The sequence below is a fragment of the Bos javanicus genome, chromosome 1, assembly GCF_032452875.1.
Source record: "Bos javanicus breed banteng chromosome 1, ARS-OSU_banteng_1.0, whole genome shotgun sequence".
In the NCBI taxonomy this organism is placed as follows: Eukaryota; Metazoa; Chordata; class Mammalia; order Artiodactyla; family Bovidae; genus Bos; species Bos javanicus.
In genome coordinates this window covers 50,454,547-50,478,927 of record NC_083868.1, presented here as the reverse complement: position 1 = coordinate 50,478,927, position 24,381 = coordinate 50,454,547, and the positions used below count along the sequence as shown (strand labels likewise).

At 37.4% G+C, this 24,381-nt stretch overlaps 1 protein-coding gene across 2 annotated transcripts in view; it reads right to left on the bottom strand.

Moving 5' to 3' along the window:
- Window positions 1–371: 371 nt before the first annotated feature.
- The window catches only part of ALCAM (activated leukocyte cell adhesion molecule), a 228,626-nt gene continuing 204,616 nt past the window's right edge, over window positions 372–24,381 (bottom strand). Inside the window, exons 13-16 of one of the 2 annotated variants that reach the window (XM_061384142.1) lie at window positions 22,534–22,572; window positions 22,127–22,244; window positions 4,359–4,474; window positions 372–2,807 (exon numbers count right to left, since the gene is read on the bottom strand). In XM_061384142.1, coding sequence (XP_061240126.1) covers window positions 4,387–4,474; window positions 22,127–22,244; window positions 22,534–22,572 — 245 coding nt within the window. In that variant the 3' untranslated portion in view covers window positions 372–2,807; window positions 4,359–4,386. The remainder of the gene's footprint in view (window positions 2,808–4,358; window positions 4,475–22,126; window positions 22,245–22,533; window positions 22,573–24,381) is intronic. The other variant, XM_061384211.1, reaches the window with a different exon arrangement.

Below are 24,381 nucleotides of genomic sequence, written 5' to 3'. Positions count from 1 at the left end.
TTGAGGGGGAGGCATTTCTAGGTTCATTCCTAGGTAATGTCAAATAGTATGCTGAATGAAGTGTTAGAGAGGAAGTGAAGAAATAGGTAAGGGTCCTCTTAGTTCAGTTCCGAGGACAGCCACATGGGACACCCACATAAGCATGATCCCATGGTTGAAAATGGAGACACATATTACAGAAATCACCACTTGTGAAATCGAGGACTAGCTGAAGTGGCCCACTTGACATAATAGGAAGGCAGAGACAATTTTATTTTGCTGCATTACCTCTCCAGGGCGATGGGGACTCACAGTGAGTTTTCAACTCTATAATAAAGACAACTACTTTCTATGCATTGACATCCTAGTTTAGACAAGAGGCAGACCAGCTGTGAGAGATGTGAAGACATATTTCAGTTTTATTATTTTAGGTATAGATGGGTATGTTAATCCATTTCCACATACAATTCCTGTAATCACAGATAGGGAGTGAACCTTGAACTGGCAAACAACTGTCTCCTGTTGTCAAAGAGTTAAGTTGGAAAGATGGAACCTCAAAGTTGAGAATTGGTGTATCATCTTCCTTCCCAGCCTTGCTGTGCTGATGGTTGCGGGCACACACACAAGCTTTCTTTTTTATCCAGGCACTGATCCACAGATAACAATATTGTCTCTTTCTTCCCCCTGGCAAATTTTCTGCTTTCAGTCCATAGCTCAGAGTTTCCCATGTTCTGCTCTCTAGGTTCTGACAGCTCTTTTCAGACTTATTAGAAGCCAAGAAATAATTGTAGTATAAAACTCTCTTTCTATTGTCACATTGCTTCTTTCTGCAAATATATCTCAGGAGTTAAACTTTGAACCTTTGATCTCTCACACCAAAAGAAAAAAAATATTCATATGAAAGTAACTTAATTTTAGTGTTCATGGTTTATTATGGAAAGGAGGTGTTTAAAATTTTTAGAATTTTTTTAACAAAATTCTAAGATAAAAGAAAAAAAGAAATCACAGTATTTACAGAGATAACAGAATGGCATAGCCATGCAGAACAAATAACTTTGGTTTTTCCCCTTTCACTTTGGTTTAAATATTGACCAAGATTCAATTTTTTTTCTGCCAAATAAAACTTCAATAAATCAAAGTTTAGAGGCAAAAATAACATATTTTCTTTTTTCCCATCATATTTTATACAGCATTGAGTCTAAATAGGATATTTTATGTATTTAATTCATACCAATACACTATAGGAAGCTTTTATTAAACTGAGTCACTATTGCTCAGACAGCAAATGGTTTACAAATGTACAACAATGTGTATTTCTAAATAATGCAAAAGTGGCAAAGTATTTATTCCTAATATTCTTCTGACTTTAACCTTTAATTTATTTTTCATTGCCTTCCTAATTAATTATTCCATCAATCTAAAAAACAAACACCAGTTTTCCTTTCCTCCCAAAGAACACAGTTCTACACCTGGGAATCTGATGTTCATTTTTTTTTGGATAAAATTATGTAAATCTTGGGACAAAAACGGCCATGCCATGTTCTCCCAGAAACCAGGCTTCTACTTGAAAGAGCAAAGTTTAAAAGTCTAGTCACAAGTAGCTATTGGCCCATATCCAGTCTACCTCAAAAATTTTCATTTAATACTACCACCCTATAGAGTTCCTCCAGCATAAAACATGTTTATAAAGTTACAAATTTGAATGTAACTAAAGATACATAGACATTTTATTATTACACTTTAACATACTGCTTGATAAATTATGTACCAGTTAAAAACACTAAATGATCTCAAGGTGCATTCAATATCTGTAGCATAGTTAACAAAAACACACACGAAAAAAATATATATTCTATATTCTGTGGAAAATAACACAGCTTTGATAATGATCACTGTTAAAAATCTCCAATTCTGACTGATATCTTTTTTTTAAAGGAAATAGGTATAATTTTAAGGCAGTGGATAACCCAAAGGATTTAACTCCAATTTTCAGTTCCAGTGATTTACATTGTAACCTATGAAAATGGGAATGTTAGCCATGAGTTTTCCAAACTGTCTCTTATACACTGACTTTCTTTTTATTTTGACAGAAAATAATTTACTAGCAGGTGTCTCTAAAGGTAAATGGTACCCAAGTTCTGTGTGCTGTTTTTTTTCATAACAAGAAAAAGCCTCAGTTTGGGAGTACTATTTATTATTATGTGTATGTCCATATGTGTGTGTGATTGCTTCTGAGAGTCAGCTGGTGGCACATTCACAGAAATAGTTCATCTGGTGCTTATCAACCTGACTCTCTGCCTGCTCCTCCCTAGTGATAAAAATCAGTTTTTGATTAGGGCAATGTGTGTCCCCAATCTTCACAAGCTTCCACCTTTGGGATTTAGGTGCTTGTGAGAAAGTTTGGGGGGATTACTGATAGCAATCAGAATCAGAAAGGTACCTGCTCAGATTATTCATATAAACAATTAAAATAAAAACATCACATTATACATCAGATTAACAGCAACTCCCAGAACAAAGCTTACAGTGTATAAAAATAGCTACGTAAAAAATTTACATAAAAGGCAAACCAAAAAGAAATTCTCAGTGCAGACATTTACAGAAAAAAATCAAACCAACACAACATATGACCTATCATCATGGCTGCCAAAACTTGTTATTGTTTGTAATTTCATTTCATTGTTTTACTTGAGATAATTCCTGAAATCCTGTGACAGCTTGGTAGAATGAACTGCTTAATACTTGAACCATGAATTGCTATCAGTGTCTTTGTATATGTCTTAAATACAATCCACGTTCATGCTTCAATTGTTCTATATAGTTTTTTTCTGAAATTATAAAAAAAACACAATTCAGATAAGTTACCATAGCAATCACTTTTTACAATTGGTATATGCTTTATACTAAATGTGATACTTCACAAGAACTTTTTTTTTTTTTTTCACAAGAACTTTTTATAAAACTCTATCATTCCTGAACCTAGCTGCAATCCCAGGTATTGTTGCAGCTCTTTGATTAATAATTTATTTTTTCTGAATTGTTGAAAGTCTTTATTTTGGGGAATCTTGCTTAATTCTTATGAAAATTATAAGGTTTTCCAGGAAAATATTTCATTCTGTTTCTTTTCAGGTTAAAAATCTCATTTATCCCTTCAAATCACACCATATTTTGTAGGCTTTGTATTCAAGCTCATTTTCCTTTGAGAATTTACTCTATCTGATTTTGAAGAAAACAGAAGGCAAACTCTATGTTTATAAAGGATTGAGGAATGAATCCTAGAGAAGCAGAAATAAAAATCAGGTGGGAATGCTGCATGCTTGGCCTGCAGTGGAAGGCAGTATGGGGAAGGAATTCAGTTTTTACTCCTTTCACCCCATCATTTTGAAATTCTGGTTTTCAGATTTTAAAAATGTCTTATTTCAGTCATTTTATTTTTCTTTCCTTTGTGCATCCCTCTAATTTCAATTCCTTCCCTTGTTCTCATCTCCTTTATGAGATAAACTTAGGTAACCTACTCAAACTGTTAAACTTGTGGTTTACTTACAATCAACCAAATTTCACTGTGGTTGTTGGGGACTTTTACATATATGAATAAAGTATGGTAACACTTATTCTCAAGGACATAAAAAATAATTTGTCCAAATGACTTCTCTGTTGGACTGGCTTGAGAGAACATAAATAAAAATAAAATGTTCAAATTGCAGGTGGCAATACCATGGAAACATACCTCTTGGAAACTGTCTTTAAAATCAAATTCATATAGCTATTATATATAGATATATGCAATATATATGTATGTATATAATATCAATATGTACATTATATACACATATATATGCATATATAGATACATACATATATACACTATTTGGAAAAGTTGTGTGTACACACATACAAATTTGTTCATCTTTTCATTAGAATGATTTGAGAAATGGCTGCATAAATACACTGACCCTTCTAAGTATATTAAACCCTTGGATTAAAATTTTTATATTTTAAAATTGTTCTCATAATTGCTTTTTAAAGTAAAATATGAGAATGGCTCTTACCTAACCAAAACATCAATTTATAAAATTAAGCTTTTTATACTCAGCAAAATTTTTGGCATTAGACTGAAAATGCTCATTGAATGTTAAAATCTCTAAATTGAGTTCATTATCCTGAGGACAATGATTTGCTTGAGGATGGGGAGTCCATTGAGATTCCATTCTTCTGAGAATACCTTTCTGAGTAGCCAAAGTTTTCTTTGGAAAAAATTTCTTCCTGTTTTTAAAGCTGCAATTATAATGCATGTTAATGTCAAGGCCTTCCCTTTTATCACTAGAATGTTTCATATTTTCCTGGGAATTATCTTTGTAAACCTCACATAGCCTACCCACCTGGATGACAAGTGGAACAATTTCTCTCTTAGGCTTCTGTTTTGTGATTGTTTTCTTCTAACTTTTTGTTTTCTTCCATATTACCAAGGTCCTTGTTTACATGTTTTGATGCAGTCCTATAAGAGAATTAAATACACATTATCACATTGACAAACATATTTAACTTTTCTTAAAAACTGGTTTAAAACTCAACATTCAAAACACAAAGATCACAGCATTCAGTCACATCACTTCATAACAAACAGATGGAGAAACAATGGAAACAGTGACAGGCTATTTTCTTGGGCTCCAAAATCGGTGGACGGTGGATGGTGACTGCAGCCATGAAATTAAAAGATGCTAGCTCCTTGAAGGAAAAGCTATGACAAACCTAGACAGTGTATTAAAAAGCAGACACTTTACTTTGCTGACAGAGGTCCATGTAGTCAAAGCTATGGTTTTTCCAGTGGTCATGTATGGATGTGAGAGTTGCACCATAAAGAAGGCTGAGCGCCAAAGAACTGATGCTTTCCAACTGTGGTGTTGGAGAAGACTCTTGAGAGTCCCTTGAACCCTAAGGAGATCAAATGAGTCAATCCTAAAGGAAATCAGTCCTGAATATTCATTGGAAGGACTGAGGCTGAAGTTGAAGCTCTAATACTATGGCCACCTCATGTGAAGAGCCAACAGATTGGAAAAGATCTTGAAGCTGAGAAATATTGAAGGCAGGAGGAGATGGGGACAACAGAGGACAAGATGGTTGGATGGCATCACTAACTCAATGGACATGAGTTTAGGCAAGCTCTGGGAGTTGGTGAAGAATAGGGAAGCCTATCCCATGCAGACCATGGGGTTGCAGAGTCAGACACAACTGAGCAACTGCACATTTTTAATATTAGAGTTCACATTAATGTACCTTTTAAAAGCAAATGTTTTACATCAAATACACATATGCCCTTAGGATGAACAATTCCACATCTGTGAGCCTTGACTGGTAATAGAACACATTTCACTGAAACTATCTTGACCCTGGGGTTGCATTACATATATGCTAAGAGAAATAGAAGTCATCAGGGAAACCACAGTGATGGTACTTCAAATTATTGTTGCTATATAATTCCTAGTAATTGTTATTGTTGTTCAGTTGCTAAGTCATGTCTAACTCTTTGCAATCCCATGGACTGCAGAATGCCAGGCTTCCCTGTCCTTAACTTTCTCTCAGAGTTTGCTCAAACTTATGTCTATTGAGTCAATGATTCCTAGTAATACTTACACTTTTAAAAATTATATAACACCAGATGTGTTTCTTGATTAAAGAAGCTGGGGTAGAAAATGCCATTTTTCCCTAAAAGTGAAAAATTTTAGAGAATATGCTATGCTTTAAATAGAATTCTGTAACTCATTTGCCAAGAATCACAACTTAAAAGTGTTAATAGTGTTTAAGAGTGTATATTTTATGTCCAAGTGAGATAAAGACATACAGCTCATTCATATTGGGACATTAATTATATTTAGCCTAAATTTAATTTGTGATTAAAAAATTTTTAATTTAGCTTAAATGACAGTCTTCTAAATTGTTCATAAGCAGGAGAGAGTCCTATAATATGTGACAGGACAGATATGAATTTCAGTTCAGTTCAGTCGCTCAGTCGTGTCCGACTCTTTGCGACCCCATGAATCACAGCACGCCAGGCCTCCCTCCGTGTCCATCACCAACTCCTGGAGTTCACTCAGACTCACGTCCATCAAGTCAGTGATGCCATCTAGCCATCTCATCCTCTGTTGTCCCCTTCTCCTCCTGCCCCCAATCCCTCCAGCATCAGAGTCTTTTCCAATGAGTGAACTCTTCGCATGAGGTGGCCAAAGTACTGGAGTTTCAGCTTTAGCATCATTCCTTCCAAAGAAATCCCAGGGCTGATCTCCTTCAGAATGGACTGGTTGGATCTCCTTGCAGTCCAAGGGACTCTCAAGAGTCTTCTCCAACACCACAGTTCAAAAGCATCAATTCTTTGGCACTCAGCTTTCTTCACAGTCCAACTCTCACATCCATACATGACCACTGGAAAAACCATAGCCTTGACTAGATGGACCTTTGTTGGCAAAGTAACGTCTCTGCTTTTCAATATGTTATCTAGATTGGTCATAACTTTTCTTCTAAGGAGTAAGCGTCTTTAAATTTCATGGCTGCAGTCACCATCTGCAGTGATTTTGGAGCCCCAAAAATAAAGTCTGACACTGTTTCCACTGTTTCCCCATCTATTTCCCATAAAATGATGGGTCCAGATGCCATGATCTTCACTTTCTGAATGTTGAGTTTTAAGCCAACTTTTTCACTCTCCTCTTTCACCTTCATCAAGAGGCTTTTTAGATATGAATTTACATATATAATATAAAGGTATATATACCATTATATATATATATATCTATAATATAGATGGTGTATATATATAATGTAATGGTATATATATATAATGTAATGGTGTGTGTTTGTATATATATATATATATATATAAAATGTAGATGGATATATATCCAGTATTCTTGCCTGGAGAATCCTGTGGACAGAGGAGCCTGGTGGGCTGCTGTCCATACGGTCACACAGTTGGACACGACTGAAGCGACTTAGCATGCATGCGTGCATTGGAGAAGGAAATGGCAACCCACTCCAGTATTCTTGCCTGGAGAATCCCAGGGACAGAGTAGCCTGGTGGGCTGCTGTCTATGGAGTCTCATAGAGTCGGACATGACTGAAGCGACTTAGCAGCAGCTGCATACATATCACAGATTTTTTGAGTTCTACTGTCTAATTAGTTACTTTGTGTGTGTGTGCTCAGTCACATCTGACTCTTTGCAACCCCACAAACTATATCTCACCAGGCTCCTTTGTCTATAGGGTTTTCCCAGCAGGCATACTGGAGTGAATTGTCACTTCCTTCTCCATGGGATCTTCCTGACCAAGACATCGGACCCGTATCTCCTGCATTGGCAGGTGGATTCTTTACCACTGAACCACCTGAGAAGCTTAATTAGTTACTTAACTAGTAACAAATAAAGTCTTAGTAACCTCAATAATGGAGTTTTCCAGGTGACTAAGTGGTGATGGACAGGGAGGCCTGGCGTGCTGCAGTCCATAGGGTCGCAAAGAGTCAGACACAACGAGAGACTTAACTGAACTGAAGTGAAGTGGTAAAGAATTCACTTGCCATTGCAGGAGACCCAGGAGATGTGGGTTTGATCCCTGAGTCAGAAGATCCCCTGGAGGAGGAAGTGGCAACCCACTCTAGTATTCTTGCCTGGAAAATCCCATGGACAGAGGAGCCTGGCGAGCTACAGTCCATAGGGTCCCAAAGAGTTGGATGTGACTGAGCAACTGAGCATGCACACATGCAACCTCAATAAAATCCATAGAAGATAATGTACCCATAAAAAGTGTACAATGAATTTTCAAAAGTGGATGCACGAATGTAACTGGTAACTGGCAACTAGCTCAAGAAACAGAATGGCTTCAGATGTAGAAGTCCCCCATTATACTCCCTTCCAGTCACTGCTACCTCCCCAAAGGTTATCACAATCCAGATTTTTCACAGAATGGTTTTATCTGTTTTTATAATTTGTTATAAATGGAATCATACCACATGTATTCATTTCTATCTGCCTTTTATTTAAACTCAACTTTATGTTTGTGATATTCACATATAATGTTGCATGTAGTTGTAGGTTGTTCATTCTCATTACTGTATAGCTTGTTATTGGGCTGATTTATTTCATTGATGATGGACATTCTTACTCTTTATTCTTTCTGGGATTTCACTTATATTGATACATAAGGTAGACCTTTATATGTGTCCCACGTGTCTCTTATTCTCTTAAGCATCCTATGTATTCTTTTCCTCTCTGTGCCTCAACCTCTATGTGTTCTATTGATCTGTATTCTAGTTTGCTTCTCTTTTGTACTGCTGTGGCCAATCTACTTCTAAATTTATCTACCAGAGACATATTTTTAATAACCCAAACCCTAACCTATTTTAATATATTTCAGACCTATTTTAATATATATTTTAATATTATATAATGTAATATGGTGGCTTAGACAGTGGCTCAGATGGTAAAGAGTCTGACTGCAATACAGGAGACTTATATTTAATATTATATTTTAAAAAATATTTTAAAGTTAATTTCAATTTTTGACTCCATCTCCTTTGGCCATCTTTCTTTCACTTTCAATATATTATTTATAGTTTTATTAATATCCTTGTCTGTTAACTACAATACCCAAATAATTCACAGATCCGCTTGTCTGCTTTTCCTCTTGATTATTGATTATATTTTCTTGACTCTTTGTAAATCTAGTCCTTTTTATTTTGCATGACACCATATACAAAATAATAGAAGAGTCTACACACAATGTTATTTTCCATCAAATAAGGTCCCCCCTTTACTTTGTTAAGCAGAAAGGTGAGCAGATAGGATGACTTCAATTCGGTCAGGGTTTGAGCTAGGTTGAAGCTCAGTTGCAGTTTTAGTAAGATTCAGTCTACATCTGGTTTGTCCCTATCCCTAAGTCATGGCCTTCTCAAGCTTCTGATTGAGATTCTGACATGTCTCGCTTTCTCCAGACCTTAAACATGGAGAGATCCAGCTCTTCCCATCATAGAGTCTCCACCCCGGTCTCCAGGCATCTGTCCTGTAACATTTCAAATGTGGTCAATCTCTTTAGTCTCCTTGACTTGAATGTAAACTCCTTGATAGTAAGGACCATGTTTTACTTATACCTTCTTGTCTGAATAAGATAGGCACCCAAAATATATTTCTTTTACTGAATTGAACTAACTGGCCTTATTACACTTCTTATGTATTTCCTTTTACTGTTCCTTATGATATTAGTGTTCACCAATATCAAGTCTAAACTAAAGAGCCTCTTGACAAGGGTGAAAAAGAGAGTGAAAAAGCTGGCTTAAAACTCAATATTCAAAAAATTAGGATCATGGCACCTGGTCCCATCACTGCATGGCATATAGATGGGAAAAAAGTGGAGGCAGTGACAGATTTTCTTTTTTTGGGCTCCAGAATCACTGCAGACAGTGACTGCAGCCATGAAATTAAATGATGCTTGCTCCTTGAAGGAAAATTATGACAAACCTAGTGTTTTAAAAAGCAGAGAAGTCATTTTGCTGACAAAGGTGCATAAGTCAAAGCTATGGTTTCCCAGTAGTCGTATATGGAAGTGACAGTTGGACTATAAAGAAGGCTAAGCACCGAAGAATTGATGCTTTCAAACTGTGGTGTTGGAGAAGACTCTTGAGAGTCCCTTGGAGTACAAGGAGATCAACCAGTCAATCCTAAAGGAAATCAACACTGAATATTCACTGCAAGGACTGATGCTGAAGCTGAAGCTCCAATACTTTGGCCACCTGATGCAAAGAACCAATTTATTGGAAAAAACCGTGATGCTGAGAAAGATGGATGGCAGGAGGAGAAGGGGACGACAGAGGATGAGATGTTTGGATGGCATCATCAACACAATGGACATGAGTTTGAGCAAATTCTGGGAGATAGTGAAGGACAAGAAAGCCTGGTATGCTATAGTCCACGGGGTCTCAAAGAGTCAAACATAACTTAGTGACTGAACAACAACAGTATAAAGTCAGAACACACCCAGCTGCTTTTTCACAGATAGGTAAAATATAATACTTTTGATAGCAATCAGCATAGTGATTGCCTAAGGGAAAAAGGATGACAGGGCTGTATAGGAAGGAATTCCAAAGGGGTGATGGGGTGCTCTATATCATGATTGGAATAATGGCTACAATGGTGTATACATTTACCAAAACATATTTAATTACATATTAAATGTAAGCAAATTTTACCTTAATATAAAATTATTATATAGAGAAAAACTAAAGCATTATCCTCATGGCCAAGAATTGCAAGAATCAGGCAAAAAGTACAATGAGAAACTGGATACCATTCCTACTTCCAATTCTACTCACTTTATAGGTGGATTTAGTATTTGTGTAGGGATGAAGGGTGATTTCTGTGATTTCAAAAAAATTCTATCAAATAAAAGAAGGGGGTCTTGAGAGGAAGGGAGTGACTAGAATTCTAAGGAAGTTGTGATTTTCAGGGAAAATCACAATATTTTTCAGCATATTGGTCAGGTAAAATCAGGCTAAGAATCACTGCTTACAGTTTGGTATTATGAAAAAGAGTTTGTTAAGGGTAACATGAAACATATTTGTAGAACATGTTTGTAGAAGGAGAGTTGAGCAACTTCAAACTGATTATTTTTAAAATTAAAAAAAGGAAAAAAAATTCCCGTCTTTTCTTAATCTCACTGTCCAAAAAAAATAACTGCTAAAACTCTTATTATGCCTCATTGTGCCCCAGGCCAAGCATTTAGAAAAGGGCCTGGGGCACACTGAGGCATAATAGCTTTAGGATACCTCTGTTTTACATTGAAGTACACTAATAAACTTGCTTGTGGTTACACAGCTAGCAAACAGCAAAGCCAGGATTCAAACTCCAGTAGTCTGGCTCCAGGATCTATGGGCCAAGTTACACAGTTATACAAATATGCCAAGTGTTAACCACTGTGAAATGTTTTAAATAGAAATAAATTAGTGTTGCTGCTGGGGGAGGGAGGTATTCACTGAGTGCATGTATGTAAGATTTACTTGAAGATTTTACAAATTTTTGTTACTGAGAGTCTGCTCTCTCTAACTGGGAAAAAAACTCTAGAACTTACTCTTGGGCTTGATTACTTTTGGGCTCAGTTTAGAGCTTGATGTGGTAAAAATAAATATAATTTTATGGATGTGTCTTTTTTTAAAAATTTTATTTTATTTTTAAACTTTACAATATTGTATTAGTTTTGCCAAATATCGAAATGAATCCGCCACAGGTATACCTGTGTTCCCCATCCTGAACCCTCCTTCCTCCTCCCTCCCCATACCCTCCCTCTGGGTCGTCCCAGTGCACCAGCCCCAAGCATCCAGTATCCTGCATCGAACCTGGACTGGTGACTCTTTTCATACATGATATTATACATGTTTCAATGCTGCTCTCCCAAATCTCCCCACCCTCTCCCTGTGTCTTTTTTAATTTTTGGAAATTTTAGCGGTTTGAAAGCATTACACAGGTTAGAAATCTATCTACTACTGGAAGAGAACAAAATTTTATTTAAACCATTCTTTTGAGCAATATTTTCAGTCAATATTTTTTTTTAAGTTGATTGATTTAAGGAAGGAGGTTAAGACATTTATAAACAATGAGCATTTCGGTTAAAATACAAATTATTACAATTACTTGTGTGGAGAGTTATGCATCAGTCAACTTTTTTATAATTTTAAAATGAGATAAAATTTAAATAATAGAATAACAAATTAATATTGGAAGAAGCTCTGGAGGTGACCCTCTAATCAGTAAAGTGGAGAGAAGAGTCTTAACCCTGAGGTTAGTAAACCTGGGTTCTAATCCTCATGTGTCAAGTGTGAGCTGAGTCCTTAGACAAGTCCCTCCTCTTAAGATGTTTGCTCTTCTGTAAATGGGGGACAGTAGGGTCTACTCCTAGGGCTGGTGTGAGGATAAATGTAGAATATATGTGAAAGTCCCCAGGAAGTGACAGGGACTCAAAACAATGGTGAGTCCTGGATTGTTGCCCAGCCACATAGCTACTGAGTGGCCGAAGAGAGTTTAATCCTCTCTCTCAACTACTCCTCTGTGTTATTTCTGTAAGTGCAGTGCTGTTAAGCATTCAAGTTGCTTTTAAGTAACATTTTAGAAGATTCTTTAACTTTTTTGTGAGATTTTCCCCAGTACTATAAATTTGTTACCAGATCTCTTTGAAAGAAGGTAGGGAACTAAATCCAGCAGTGTCTTCTAAATGTGCCTTTGCTTTAGAGTTACTAAGAGATGGGATAGAGATGTTACTAATGCTACAGTGGAAATCACATTGCAGTATATAAATGTATCAAATCAACACATGGTACACTTTAAATTTATTCAATGTTATACATCAACTATAGCTCAACTAACATAAATTTAAAAGGGGATAAAGGAGGTAGGAAAAGTGAAGGGGGTAGGAATGGCAGACATAGCCAATATATCATAATCTTGGAATGTGGTGTCATTTGAAAGGATACATAAAGTGTTCTAACAGAGTTGCACATTTGGAAAATAAAAACAATAGCCATGTATAATAACTCATACATGAAAGAATTCATAGGACTTTAGGTTTTCCAAATGTAGGCATATGTATAACAAATTTGAAAACTGAGAGGCAACATGAGGAATTAATACTTCCTAGTTTAAAAGGGCATTTTCTATGATTTCTACTATATAGCATGCCTGGAACACAGCACAGAAGGGCACCAGGATCACAGGTATTTACAACTGGGACCCTGGCAGTGTGGAATTGCCACTCTCAGCAAACCTGCCATTGATACCTGTGCAGGTAATCAGGATCATAACCATGAGAATAGTTATTTTTCTTTATTCCTTGGTCACAGCTCTCAGCAAAGTAAGCTTCCCCCTAGGCTAACCTTAATAAAGAGTTAGAAGAGGAGAGGAGGGCTCTAAGCCCCACATCTCTGAAGGACATTTGTCAGCAGTTTTGGGGTTTGAAGAAGGAAATAAAGAAAAATGAATAGTTGGACTTCTTAAAGTTTTGATTTGATATCTTTAGCATTTCTTCAAATGACTGTCCGAAGAAACTCTCTACCAAAACAGGAAATCCTAATATTGGCAGTGAAAAATAGAAGACAGCCTTTCATTTGGGCAATAGCAGATATGGGAACCACCATTATGTCAGTGGATCAGTGGATCAAAATAAATGTAACAACACTGAATGTGCACAAAAGCAGGATGCCACTGGCATGTATTCAGCATCATGGTTCAAAGCATTTCCTTTAGGTGGGTGATTTAGGCGTTTCCTTTAGGTGGGTGATTTAGGTGTTTCCTTTAGGTGGGTAATGTGGTAACAGTATGGGCAGAAGCAGAAACTTGAGAAATAGGACTTCCCTTCACTTTTGAAACAATGATTTAAAAAAAAAACAACATGAAATTAAACAAATTAAGTGAAATGCTAAAAGACACTTACTCCTTGGAAGGAAAGTTATGACCAACCTAGACAGCATATTAAAAAGCAGAGACATTACTTTGCCAACAAAGTCTGTCTAGTCAAGGCTATGGTTTTTCCAGTGGTCATGTATGGATGTGAGAGTTGGACTGTGAAGAAAGCTGAGTGCCAAAGAATTGATGCTTTTGAACTGTGGTGTTGGAGAAGACTCTTGAGAGTCCCTTGGACTGCAAGGAGATCCAACCATTCCATCCTAAAGGAGATCTGTCCTCGGTGTTCATTGGAAAGACTGATGTTGAAGCTGAAGCTCCAATACTTTGGCCACCTGGTGCGAAGAGCTGACTCATTTGAAAAGACCCTCATGCTGGGAAAGATTGAGGGCAGGAGGAGAAATGAACGACAGAGCATGAGATGGTTGGATGGCATCACCAACTCGATGGACATAGGTTTGGGTGGACTCCAGGAGTTGCTGATGGACAGGGAGGCCTGGCGTGCTGCGGTTCATGGGGTTGCAAAGAGTCAGACATGACTGAGTGACTGAATTGAACTTAACTGAAGTGAAATGCATGTATATAGACAGGCTTCTCTGGTGGCTCAGTGGTAAAGAATTCACCTGCCAATGCAGGAGATGCAGTTTTGATCCCTGGGTTAGAAAGATCCCCTGGAGAAGGAAATGGCAACCCATTCCAGTATTCTTGCTTGGGAAATCCCATGGACAGAGGAGCCTGGTGGGCTACAGTCCATGGGGTTGCAAAGAGATAGACAGGACTGAGGGACTAAGCACTCAAAGAGAGATAAAAATGGAAATTTTGATGCTATCTCTTCCTACTGGAAATGGTTCAGTTCACATGTAGTAGGAGAGAGCAGGGCCATGGACACTTCTGCTCTTTTGGGGGGCCACGACCTTGTGACTGACTGAATGGGGACTCAAGCATTCCCACATTGTCTTATTTCCTATTTAGTCTCTTCTATTATTTATGCTTTGATAGAATAATGGGGCATTGTCTTTTATTCCTCTTTTGGCTGCCTGCCAGGCTATGGGGTAGTGAAGGAAAAAGAAATCAAAGCTTGGATTAGCTTGATGTCTAATATAAGGAAAGAGGCCACATCAGCTCTGCACTTGAAAACACATCCTCCAACCCCTAGCACTACATAAAATGCCAGCATGCAATTAAAGTCAGAGATGAAGTTTTAATTCCAAAGAAGTCCTTGTGAGGCAGCAAAATATATTTGAAAGTTTATACGGGATACGGAATAATATACTGCATGCATTAACTTGGGCAGGTAATATTCACTGAGCCTTAGATACTATGAAATATGTTTAAGAAGGCAATGGCACCCCACTCCAGTACTCTTGCCTGGAAAATCCCATGGACGGAGGAGCCTGGTGGGCTGCAGTCCATGGGGTAGCTAAGAGTCGGACACGACTGAGCGACTTCACTTTCACTTTTCACTTTATGCATTGGAGAAGGAAATGGCAACCTACTCCAGTGTTCTTGCCTGGAGAATCCCAGGGATGGGAGAGACTGGTGGGCTGCCGTCTATGGGGTCGCACAGAGTCGGACACAACTGAAGCGACTTAGCAGCAGCAGCAGCAAACTTACCTCATTAAATTTTGAGGATTTCAGTTAAGTAGTAATACACTAGGAAAGTCACTCAAAATGTACCATAAATGGTCCTTTAACCCTGTATTTTCAAGTCATTCAGCGGGGAGTCAATCTTTCCTTATGGGAACATTGATTTTAGAGAGAATATTGATTGAAAATAGAATTCAGTTAAAATTAAATTTCTTGCAAGATCCTCTTCCATATACTAAGAGATACTAATGAGAAGAGTTTTAGAAAGGCTTAATATAACCATATTTCTTAAAGTTTTGAGGTTAAAGACTAGTCTTCTTTAGTCTTTTGCCAATTTAGGACTGCCTGGTTTTTTTTCCCTAAGACAGTAGGAGAATAGTAAAGCATTATATAAGGCAGAACTGACAAAAGATATTTGTGAATTTTAGACTTCCACATTGTCCTCATATTGTACAAAAACTTCATGAAAATAGTCATGAGTTTCACAGTTGCAAAAGATAAATCTCTTGGTAAATTTCCAAGATCCATACAACATGTATTTTGAGATTATAAATGTTTGGTTGGTGCTTACTTTCAGTTTAGTGATAAGAAGTATGGTGGCCAAGGGTCTCTTAAATGTAACCAATCAGGAAATTATGGTTTTAATATACTTCTGAATAAGCTTGTGGCTACATCATGCTGCCTTACATTTTTTCCTTTATCTCTGACTCTTTCAATTTTTCAGTAGTTCTTATACTATAAAAAATGTGGGAGAGAATTTAGAACTCAAAAAGTAACATTTAACTTCCTCCAGATATAAAAACAATGTTCAGAGAATATGATGGAGTGAATGGAGTAAATAATTTTAAAAGTCATTGAATTATCTCTAGGTCTAGGTCTTCATGTTTCCATGTTTCCTATTAAACATGGCTCAGATGGTAAAGAATCTGCCTGCAATGTAGGAGACTGAAGTTCAATCCCTGGGTCAGGAAGATCCCTTTGAGAAGGGAATGACTACTCACTCCAGTATTCTTGCCTGGAGAATTCCATGGACAGAGCAGCCTGGTGGGCTACAGTTCATTGGGTTGCAAAGAGTTGGACATGACTGAATGACTAATATTTTCACATTTTTTCACCTGTTAAACAACTAGATATGAACTGGGTTTAGTCAGTTAATATCTTTTGCCTGGAAATGACAGTTAATACCCTGCATACATAGGAAATTGCTGGGAGCCGGCATATTGCATATTGAGTGCAGCACTTTCCACAGCATCATCTTTCAGGATCTGGAATAGCTCAACTGGAATTCTATCACTGCCGGGAGCCAGCGTGAGGAACTCTGCCTATGACAAAGGTCATGAGGAAGGAGGCTCGGCATACGCAAAGGCGGGATCAAGCCTCAGGAGTCCCCCTGGAAATTCTCGAGCATCTACCCCCAAAACCAGAGTCTGCCTACTTTCTGCTTTGTGCTTTCACCTACACCTCTGACTTTACGGGGGGCTGTCCCCCACTACCTCTCTCTGAAAAAGAGTTAGCTTACAGCTCCAGTTAATAATTCCTGGGTGTGACAGTGTTTAACCTACAAACTCCTTTGGAAATCCTCTAGCCTGCCTGAATAGGTTTTTCCGGCCACATGGGATTGTTCAGAGCCTCCCAACTGTGAGAGGCAGGAGATGTTCTAAACTGTCTAAACTGTCTAAACACAGATTCCTTTGAGTAGTTAAAAGATTGATTAGAAATTGTATTGGTGAAGGGTTTTTCACTTATTGGGCCAATGTTTGCTGCTAAGTCTCCATACTCCTTACCTACTGTGTCCTTGGCAGTGTATTGATTGATATAATGGGTGTATAGAAATGTAAGTAGTAGCCTCAATGTTTGTAACCTTGGACCCTTGAGTTAATTCTTTTCTTGATTGAGCCCACCTCACCTTTGCCCTATAGGAATGCAGCTTTGTCCAATGCTTTTTGGAGGCTGGTGCCTGACTTTGGAATAATCACCTTTAGAAAAAGATAAGTTTCTTAAAATGTTAACAGGCCTCCTGGCCAGAAGATGATGTAATTCACCTGAACTTTTGCATATGATAAGTTTGAAAGCCTGGCTTCAATTAGGACCAGGAACTGCTGTCCTTGCATGACTCCACCCCTTCCCCCATTATCCTCTATGCACAACTTAAGGTATAAAAACTACTTTGGAAAATAAAGTGTGGGCCTTGTTCACTGAAATTTGGTCTCCCCATGTCGCTCTCTCTCTCAAATTCTGGCTGAGTCTCCATCTGGAATGCGGAACCCGCCATGCTTGCTAATTATGCCTGGGCTTCTAAGATCCGACCGGGGAGGCCTCAGTGTCTCCTCTCCTTCGGGAGAACGGAAGGACGCCTGCGGCCTACGTAAGTGGTACAAACTTCTTGTCTTGAAGTTTTCTTGGTCTCCCACGTAAACCAAGCTACTCAGCCTCTTTTCTCCACTGAATTTTCCTACTGAGCTATCCTCATTCTATTACTCTTTATATCTTTGATAAATATTTAAATAAATAGGTCGCCTATGCCGTCTCTTCTTCGAATACCCTGGATCAGCCGGGGCTGGACCCTGGCAGGAAATGATGAGTTATCCATTCTCACTATCAAAATATCTCAAAAAAAAAAAAAATTTCCAGTGAGCAGTTATATGAATCAAAACAGTAGAGAAAGCACGAGTCCTTATTCTGCAATGAACATACCATATCACAACGTCAAGCACCACTGCTAAGCATTTCCTGCTGCAGTTTTCCATATTTAAAAATAGATATAAAAATATGTATCTCATATGAATGTAATGGGGAGTTCCTGGTTTTTGAGTAGTCATTAGGTATGTTGTACTCAAATTCTGCTGCTAAGTCACTTCAGTCGTGTCCGACCCTGTGCGACCCATAGACAGCAGCCCACCAGGCTCCCCCATCCCTGGGATTCTCCAGGCAAGAACACTGGAGTGGGTTGCCATTTCCTTCTCCAATGCATAAAAGTGAAAAGTGAAAGTGAAGTCGCTCAGTCGTGTCCAACTCTTCATGACCCCATAGACTGCAGCCCACCAGGCTCCTCCATCCATGGGATTTTCCAGGCAAGACTACTGGAGGGGGTGCCATTCTACTTGGGCATAAAAGATTGTTTCTCTCATTTCTCTCTCCACTGACATTAAATTGCCAGTGCAAAGAACTAATTTAATTGTTGCTACAAGTTGTTTGTAATAATGTGTGACTCACTAAGATTTTTGACGGCATCATTTCACAGGAGGGTAAACACAGGGGTATATTTCTTTAGGTATCTGAGAAAAAAAGTCTGAACCATATCTTTATTATTAAATTGTCTCATATCCATATAAAATGGTGATGAATTAAGCTAAATGTAGAAATGAAACTCATATTGATTTGTAAAGGTGAAGTTACCTAGAAGAAAAGGAAGAAAGGGAGTATAGTGGACCCAAAAATAGACTTAAGAACTCTTAACCTGAAAGCTCTTATTATGAATCTGCATTTACTCTGGGCATAAGTATTAACAATAACTCATATAGCAAAAATGCTTGCTTATCTCAGAGGGGAGTAAAAAAGCTAGTCAGGAATGTGAAGCACTTTCTAGGAGAAGGAAATGGCACCCACTCCAGTATTCTCACCTGGAAAATCCCAAGGATACAGGAGCCTGGCAGGCTACAGCCCATGTGGTTGCAAAGAGTTGGACATGACTGAGTGAGCACAAATGTGAAGCACTTAGCAAATCTGAAGAGTTCTGCAAAGTCTTAATAAAAACACTTTGATGCTTGAGGTAAAACTGCAATTTATTTTGATTACCAATAATACTGACTCTAGCAAAGTTGGTGCACTTTTCAATAAATAACAGTTATTTAGACAAATGTCCAAGTCAGATGGTAAAATAAACACTTAATTAACTGAAGTACTTAATTGATGCTTTTGAACTGTGGTGTTGGATAAGACTCTTGAGAGTCCCTTGGACTGCAAGGAGATCCAACCAGTTCATTCTGAAGGAGATCAGCCCTGGTTTTTCTTTGGAGGGAATGATGCTAAAGCTGAAACTCCAGTACTTTGGCCACCTCATGCGAGGAGTTGACTCATTAGAAAAGTCTCTGATGCTGGGAGAGATTGAGGGCAGGAGATGAAGGGGATGACAGAGGATGAGATGGCTGGATGGCATCACTGACTCGATGGACGTGAGTCTGAGTGAACTCCGGGAGTTGGTGATGGACAGGGAGGCCTGGCGTGCTGCAATTCATGGGGTTGCAAAGAGTTGGACACGACTGAGTGACTGAACTGAACTGACTGACTTCAAAAGAAATGTATGCAGTCTTAGTCCTTAAACTAAAGACATTATGAAGCTAAATGTCCAGCATTTATTTACCCATGATTTTAATTCTGGGTTACCATATGGTAATATACAATGACATAACAACCTCCCTGCCCTCCACACACAATATTTTTTTCCTATTCATAGAAAGACAAATAGGATATGATAAAATATTGGCAATCAGAGTAGGATGATTAAGGACACTGGAGAGTGCCATGAATTTCACATTCATTTGATCATAATGTACAAGACTGCTGTTTATTTTTCAGTGAAATTTCAGGATACAGAGAAATTTTATTTTTATTCTTTAAGAAGTAAAATTACTTTGAAGTGCCCTAAATAAAAATTACCTTCAGAAATCCTAAATAAATAAAACCAAAATACTTTAGAGGCCAAGTTGTTAGATTTGTGAGCACCTCATTATAGATTATAAAGGAAGGATAAGATTTTGATAGTCGGGAAACTTAGACACATAGAAGGAGAATATCTAATAAGATAGATACTGCCTCTGGGAAATTGCATTTCCTTTCTTCTACATGGTACAGACAGTCTTCTAAACTTTCCATGGAAACCATGGGTACAAAGCAACAATGAAGAGTTTGTAGGTAAAATGTTCACTGAGAAAAAAACCCACATTTGTTATCAAGTGATAGTGTGGACTGTTTGAGACTGAGGACTGAAGTGCTAAGACTAGCAGTGGCTATGCCCTAGTGTGAGAGTGGACATGCATATCAACTACAATACACAACAGGAATGTGTTTCTGCCTCTCTGAAGAGAGAAAAAGTAAGGCATAATGAGAGAAAATAAGACTTAGGAATTAAACACCAAGATTCTAAAACACTACTGCCTTAAATAAAATATAATTCTGTCGCTTACAAGTGTATGATCTTAAGCAAGCCTTATAACCATTCTCTGCCTTAGTTTTTTTCCAAAGTGAAATATGTATAATATGATTATCTACTTCAGAGATGGACTGTGAGAACAAGGCAGAACTCAATCCATGCTCATATTATGTGAGTTTAAAAATTCTAAGCTACTACCTTCCTTTGATGGCAGATCCATTCAAATATTACTTCACTGAAATTTGTATCTGTAAAGAGTAGAACCATGGATCTGATTCAGTCTGTTTTTTCTTTTGATTTTAAGTTAACTCAACCTGAGTTGTTGATAGGGGTTATATCAAAACATCAAGAAAATACAAAATAAAGTCCAAAGTTACCACAAGCCACACACATTCCCTTGTAAAATTCAATTTCCTCATTTATAAGATACAGGGGTTTGAAACTCATGATTGAAACCAAGGGTACGCCACAGAATCACTAATGGAATTTTTATAAAATGCAATGCAAGAACTCCATCTCTGTCCAATTGCATCTGAATCTAGGGTCAGAGCTGGGGCAATGAGGAGTACTAGGCACATGTGTATGTTAAGAATCTTCACTGTTAAGGGTGAAAGAAGGAGTAAAAAAGCATGTTTAAAACTCACCATTCAGAAAACTAAGATCATGGCCTCTGGTCCCATCACCCCATGGCAAATAGAAGGGGGAAAAGTGGAATCAGTGACAGATTTTATTTTCTTGGATTCCAAAATCACTGTGGATGGTGAGTGCAACCATGAAATTAAAAGATGCTGGATCCTTGGAAGCAAAGCTATGAAAAACCTACACAGCATAGTAAAAAGCAGAGATATCACTTTGCCAACAAAGGTCTGTATAGTCAAAGCCATGGCTTTTCCAATAGTCATGTACAGATGGGAGAGTTGGATCATAAAGAAGGTTGAGTGCTGAAGAATTGATGCTTTTGAACTGTAGTGTTGGAGAAGACTCTTGAGAGTCCCTTGGACTGCAAGGAGATTGAACTGGTCAATCTTAAAGGACATCAACCCTGAACATTCACTGAAAGGACTGATGCTGAAGCTAAAGCTCCAACTGGGCCACCTGATGCAAAGAGCCAACTCACTGGAAAAGAACCTGATGCTTGAAAAGATTAAGGGCAGAAGAAGCACGACAGAGGATGAGATGATTGAATGGCATTGCTGACTCAATGGACCTGAGTTTGAGCAAACTCCAGGAGACAGTGAAGGACAGGGAAGCCTGGCATGCTGCGGTCAATGTGGTCCAGAGAGTTGGACACAATTTGGCGACTGAACAACAACTGTTTATTGGATTTTCATTATAAAACACTATTATATGATTTGTGAGGTTGACTCTACATTTATTATTGTATCATTCTAATAATCTTTAATCTAAACACCATTTAGTCATTTTTAAAGTAATTTTATTACTTTAATCATTTTTTTTTAATTCAACACAGCATAATGATGACTTTTCCTCTGAATTAGATCCTCCTATAAAACAAAGTGACCTAACTAGAATCTAAGAGGAGTAGTGACAGCAAGGCAGCTTGACCTCACCAACAATTTTGCTGCTTGCCTGTCACTGTAAAGACACCTGATGTCCCCATGGGATATACTAACCACTTTTAATTAATGTCCACAAACCTCCATCAAACAGTTCAGAATAGCTGACTCCTAGGGACTATGTGCTTTTTAAAAACCTACCTATGCATTGAGAAAAATAAGATAATTCAATTTGGACTACTGACTGAAAAAAATAAGGGGACACGTGTGAAATCACTCCAAGCCATGTCTCCAGTGTTGGTAATGTAGCCACGGTGAGCTGAAGCAAAATGTTATCAGCCTGACTTTGGGCAATATGTCTTTCCTCTTAGAGAAATTTACATGCTCAGCTGAAATAAACATAATGAACACATTGAATTTTCTCCCTGTGAAAGTCAATGAACAATGAAGATCTTTTTTCTTCAACTTACTTTGATTTCTTCATGTATAGCCAATAGACGACACCAGCAACTAGGGCAGCGAGGAGGAGACCAACAACAATTCCCACAATTAGTTTTGCCTGGTCATTAACCTTTTCTTTGTTTTCATCTACAACAAAGAAGAGAAGCCCATGCAATTACAGACAATGCCAAGCATTTCTGAAAAGAAGTCAATCTAGTTATTATTTCTGATTAAAAATGACCAAGGCTCACTACTAAGAGTAACATGCAAACTTGTGCTTCTAAGGCATTAAAATTTTAGCATTCTTACTATCTTGTCTCATTTGCTATTTTAATTCAAATCAAAATGTGGCAGCTAGGAAAATTATTTATGCAATGACACTTCATAAATCTTGAGCAGATAGTCAAGGAAGAAGAGCCGGCAGCATAGTACCTACCACTTATCTCGTCTGCCTCATCGTGTTCTGGAATACTTACTGAAATGAAAAATGTTAATATGAAATTAAAAACAAAATTTGTTGATATATGAAAGTCACCTTTACCATTATAGTATGATGTAATAATACTCAAAGATAAAATATCTATTCTACAGCTGAGGGTAGAAAAACTTACATTTAATAAAGCATGAACTTCCGTACAAAGAAATTCATCTTGTTTTAAAGAAAAGACAGTAGTTAAAACTGCAAAGGTATTGATCTACCATAGAAAACTTCACAACTGACAAGCTATAGTATTAATCTGAAATCCATAACTTTCCCACTATCTACCACCTTTTAATAGGATTTCTTTTTTTAGGAGAAACAAGTTGCAGTGCATGGAATCTATAGTGTAGTGTTTCTCAACTTCAATTTTCCTGCCTCAGTGGAGGAGATTTATTTTCGTACTCTAGTGTCAGAAATTTGCCACTTAGAGACATTTTCAAAGTGGTAGGAGTGGTGGTTAAAACTGGGGACATCTCAGAGGTGAAGGTGCAATATATGTGATGCTTGTAAAAACCCTCCAAATGACTAACAGCACTATGATCTTGGCCCATTTAGAGGATTGTCACTGTGGTGGATTATCATTTAATATTAGACTAAATAAATATTTTTCTATGAACATGGGCTTCCATCAGAATTTTCAGTGATCATTGTTAAAATGCAGATTCCTAGACCCCTCCTCATACCTACTATATTGGAATTTTAGGAGGTGCTCATTGACTTTGAAAATGATGGTATTAAATGTTGATCAAACCACTGCAAGGTCTATAAGCCACTATTCAATGGGTTAGAATTAAAAAGAGAGACTTGTGTTCAGGAAGAAAGGATAACTTCTCTTTTAGGTAGGACAAATCAATACTCACTGAATTGAATTCAGAGAAGTCAATGCTCCTATTTTAGAGTTAAATTCATTTGGCTCTTTTCTCCTGTCAATCCAAAAGGTTTTTATATTCCAGTCATATTCTGTTAAGGGCCATTATCTTTAGAAAATTATTTTCTCCTAGCTTCAGCTAATTCCTAGCCAGTATATCTCTATCTTGCTAAAATCACATAGAGAATTCCAACTGACTGAAGAATGAAAGTTTGGAGAGTCAGTTGGTATCCTGCCCAGATCTGAGTCTCAGTCTAGGCCAGCCCTGATTTAAGACTAACACAGCAAAATAAAGAATTATAGAATTGAAGATGAGAGATAACTTCAACTTAAATAAAGAAGCAGCTATTGGTATCCATTACCTTGATTTCAGCATTGACAGATTTTTTTTCACTTTCTCTGAGATTATCTAATTTGTTTGATTTTTTAACCTATGATTCAAATTTGATATTCAAATGCATCAATTTTTGAAACTAGAGTTTTGGATTCCTGATATCAGTTTTACTACCAATTTTCTGAGTGACTTTAAGCATGTGGCATTCCTTTGCAAAATAAGAATAGGATAAATACCACAAAGAATTGAAATGAAAAATAATAGATTAAAGGGAATTAAAAATTTACTAAAATTAAAACTGTTAGAGAAATGTTTTCAGGTAATCTTTGAATCATCTGAACACAAAACATGGATTAAGTAAGAGCAACATAGTCCTTATCCTCTGTTGATCTTGGAAATATTCCTGTACAAGATAAAGTCTCTGATCCATAAAACATGAAATGATTTAACTGTCAAGACAAGGATTGTAAAGAATGGACACCAGGAAGAAAAAAAAAAGAACCTTATGATGATGATACCAAATGCAAAATAAATAAATAAAACTTACCATAATGCAGTACAGGAAGATGGAATTGAAGATTTTAAACTAATGAAGAATAAC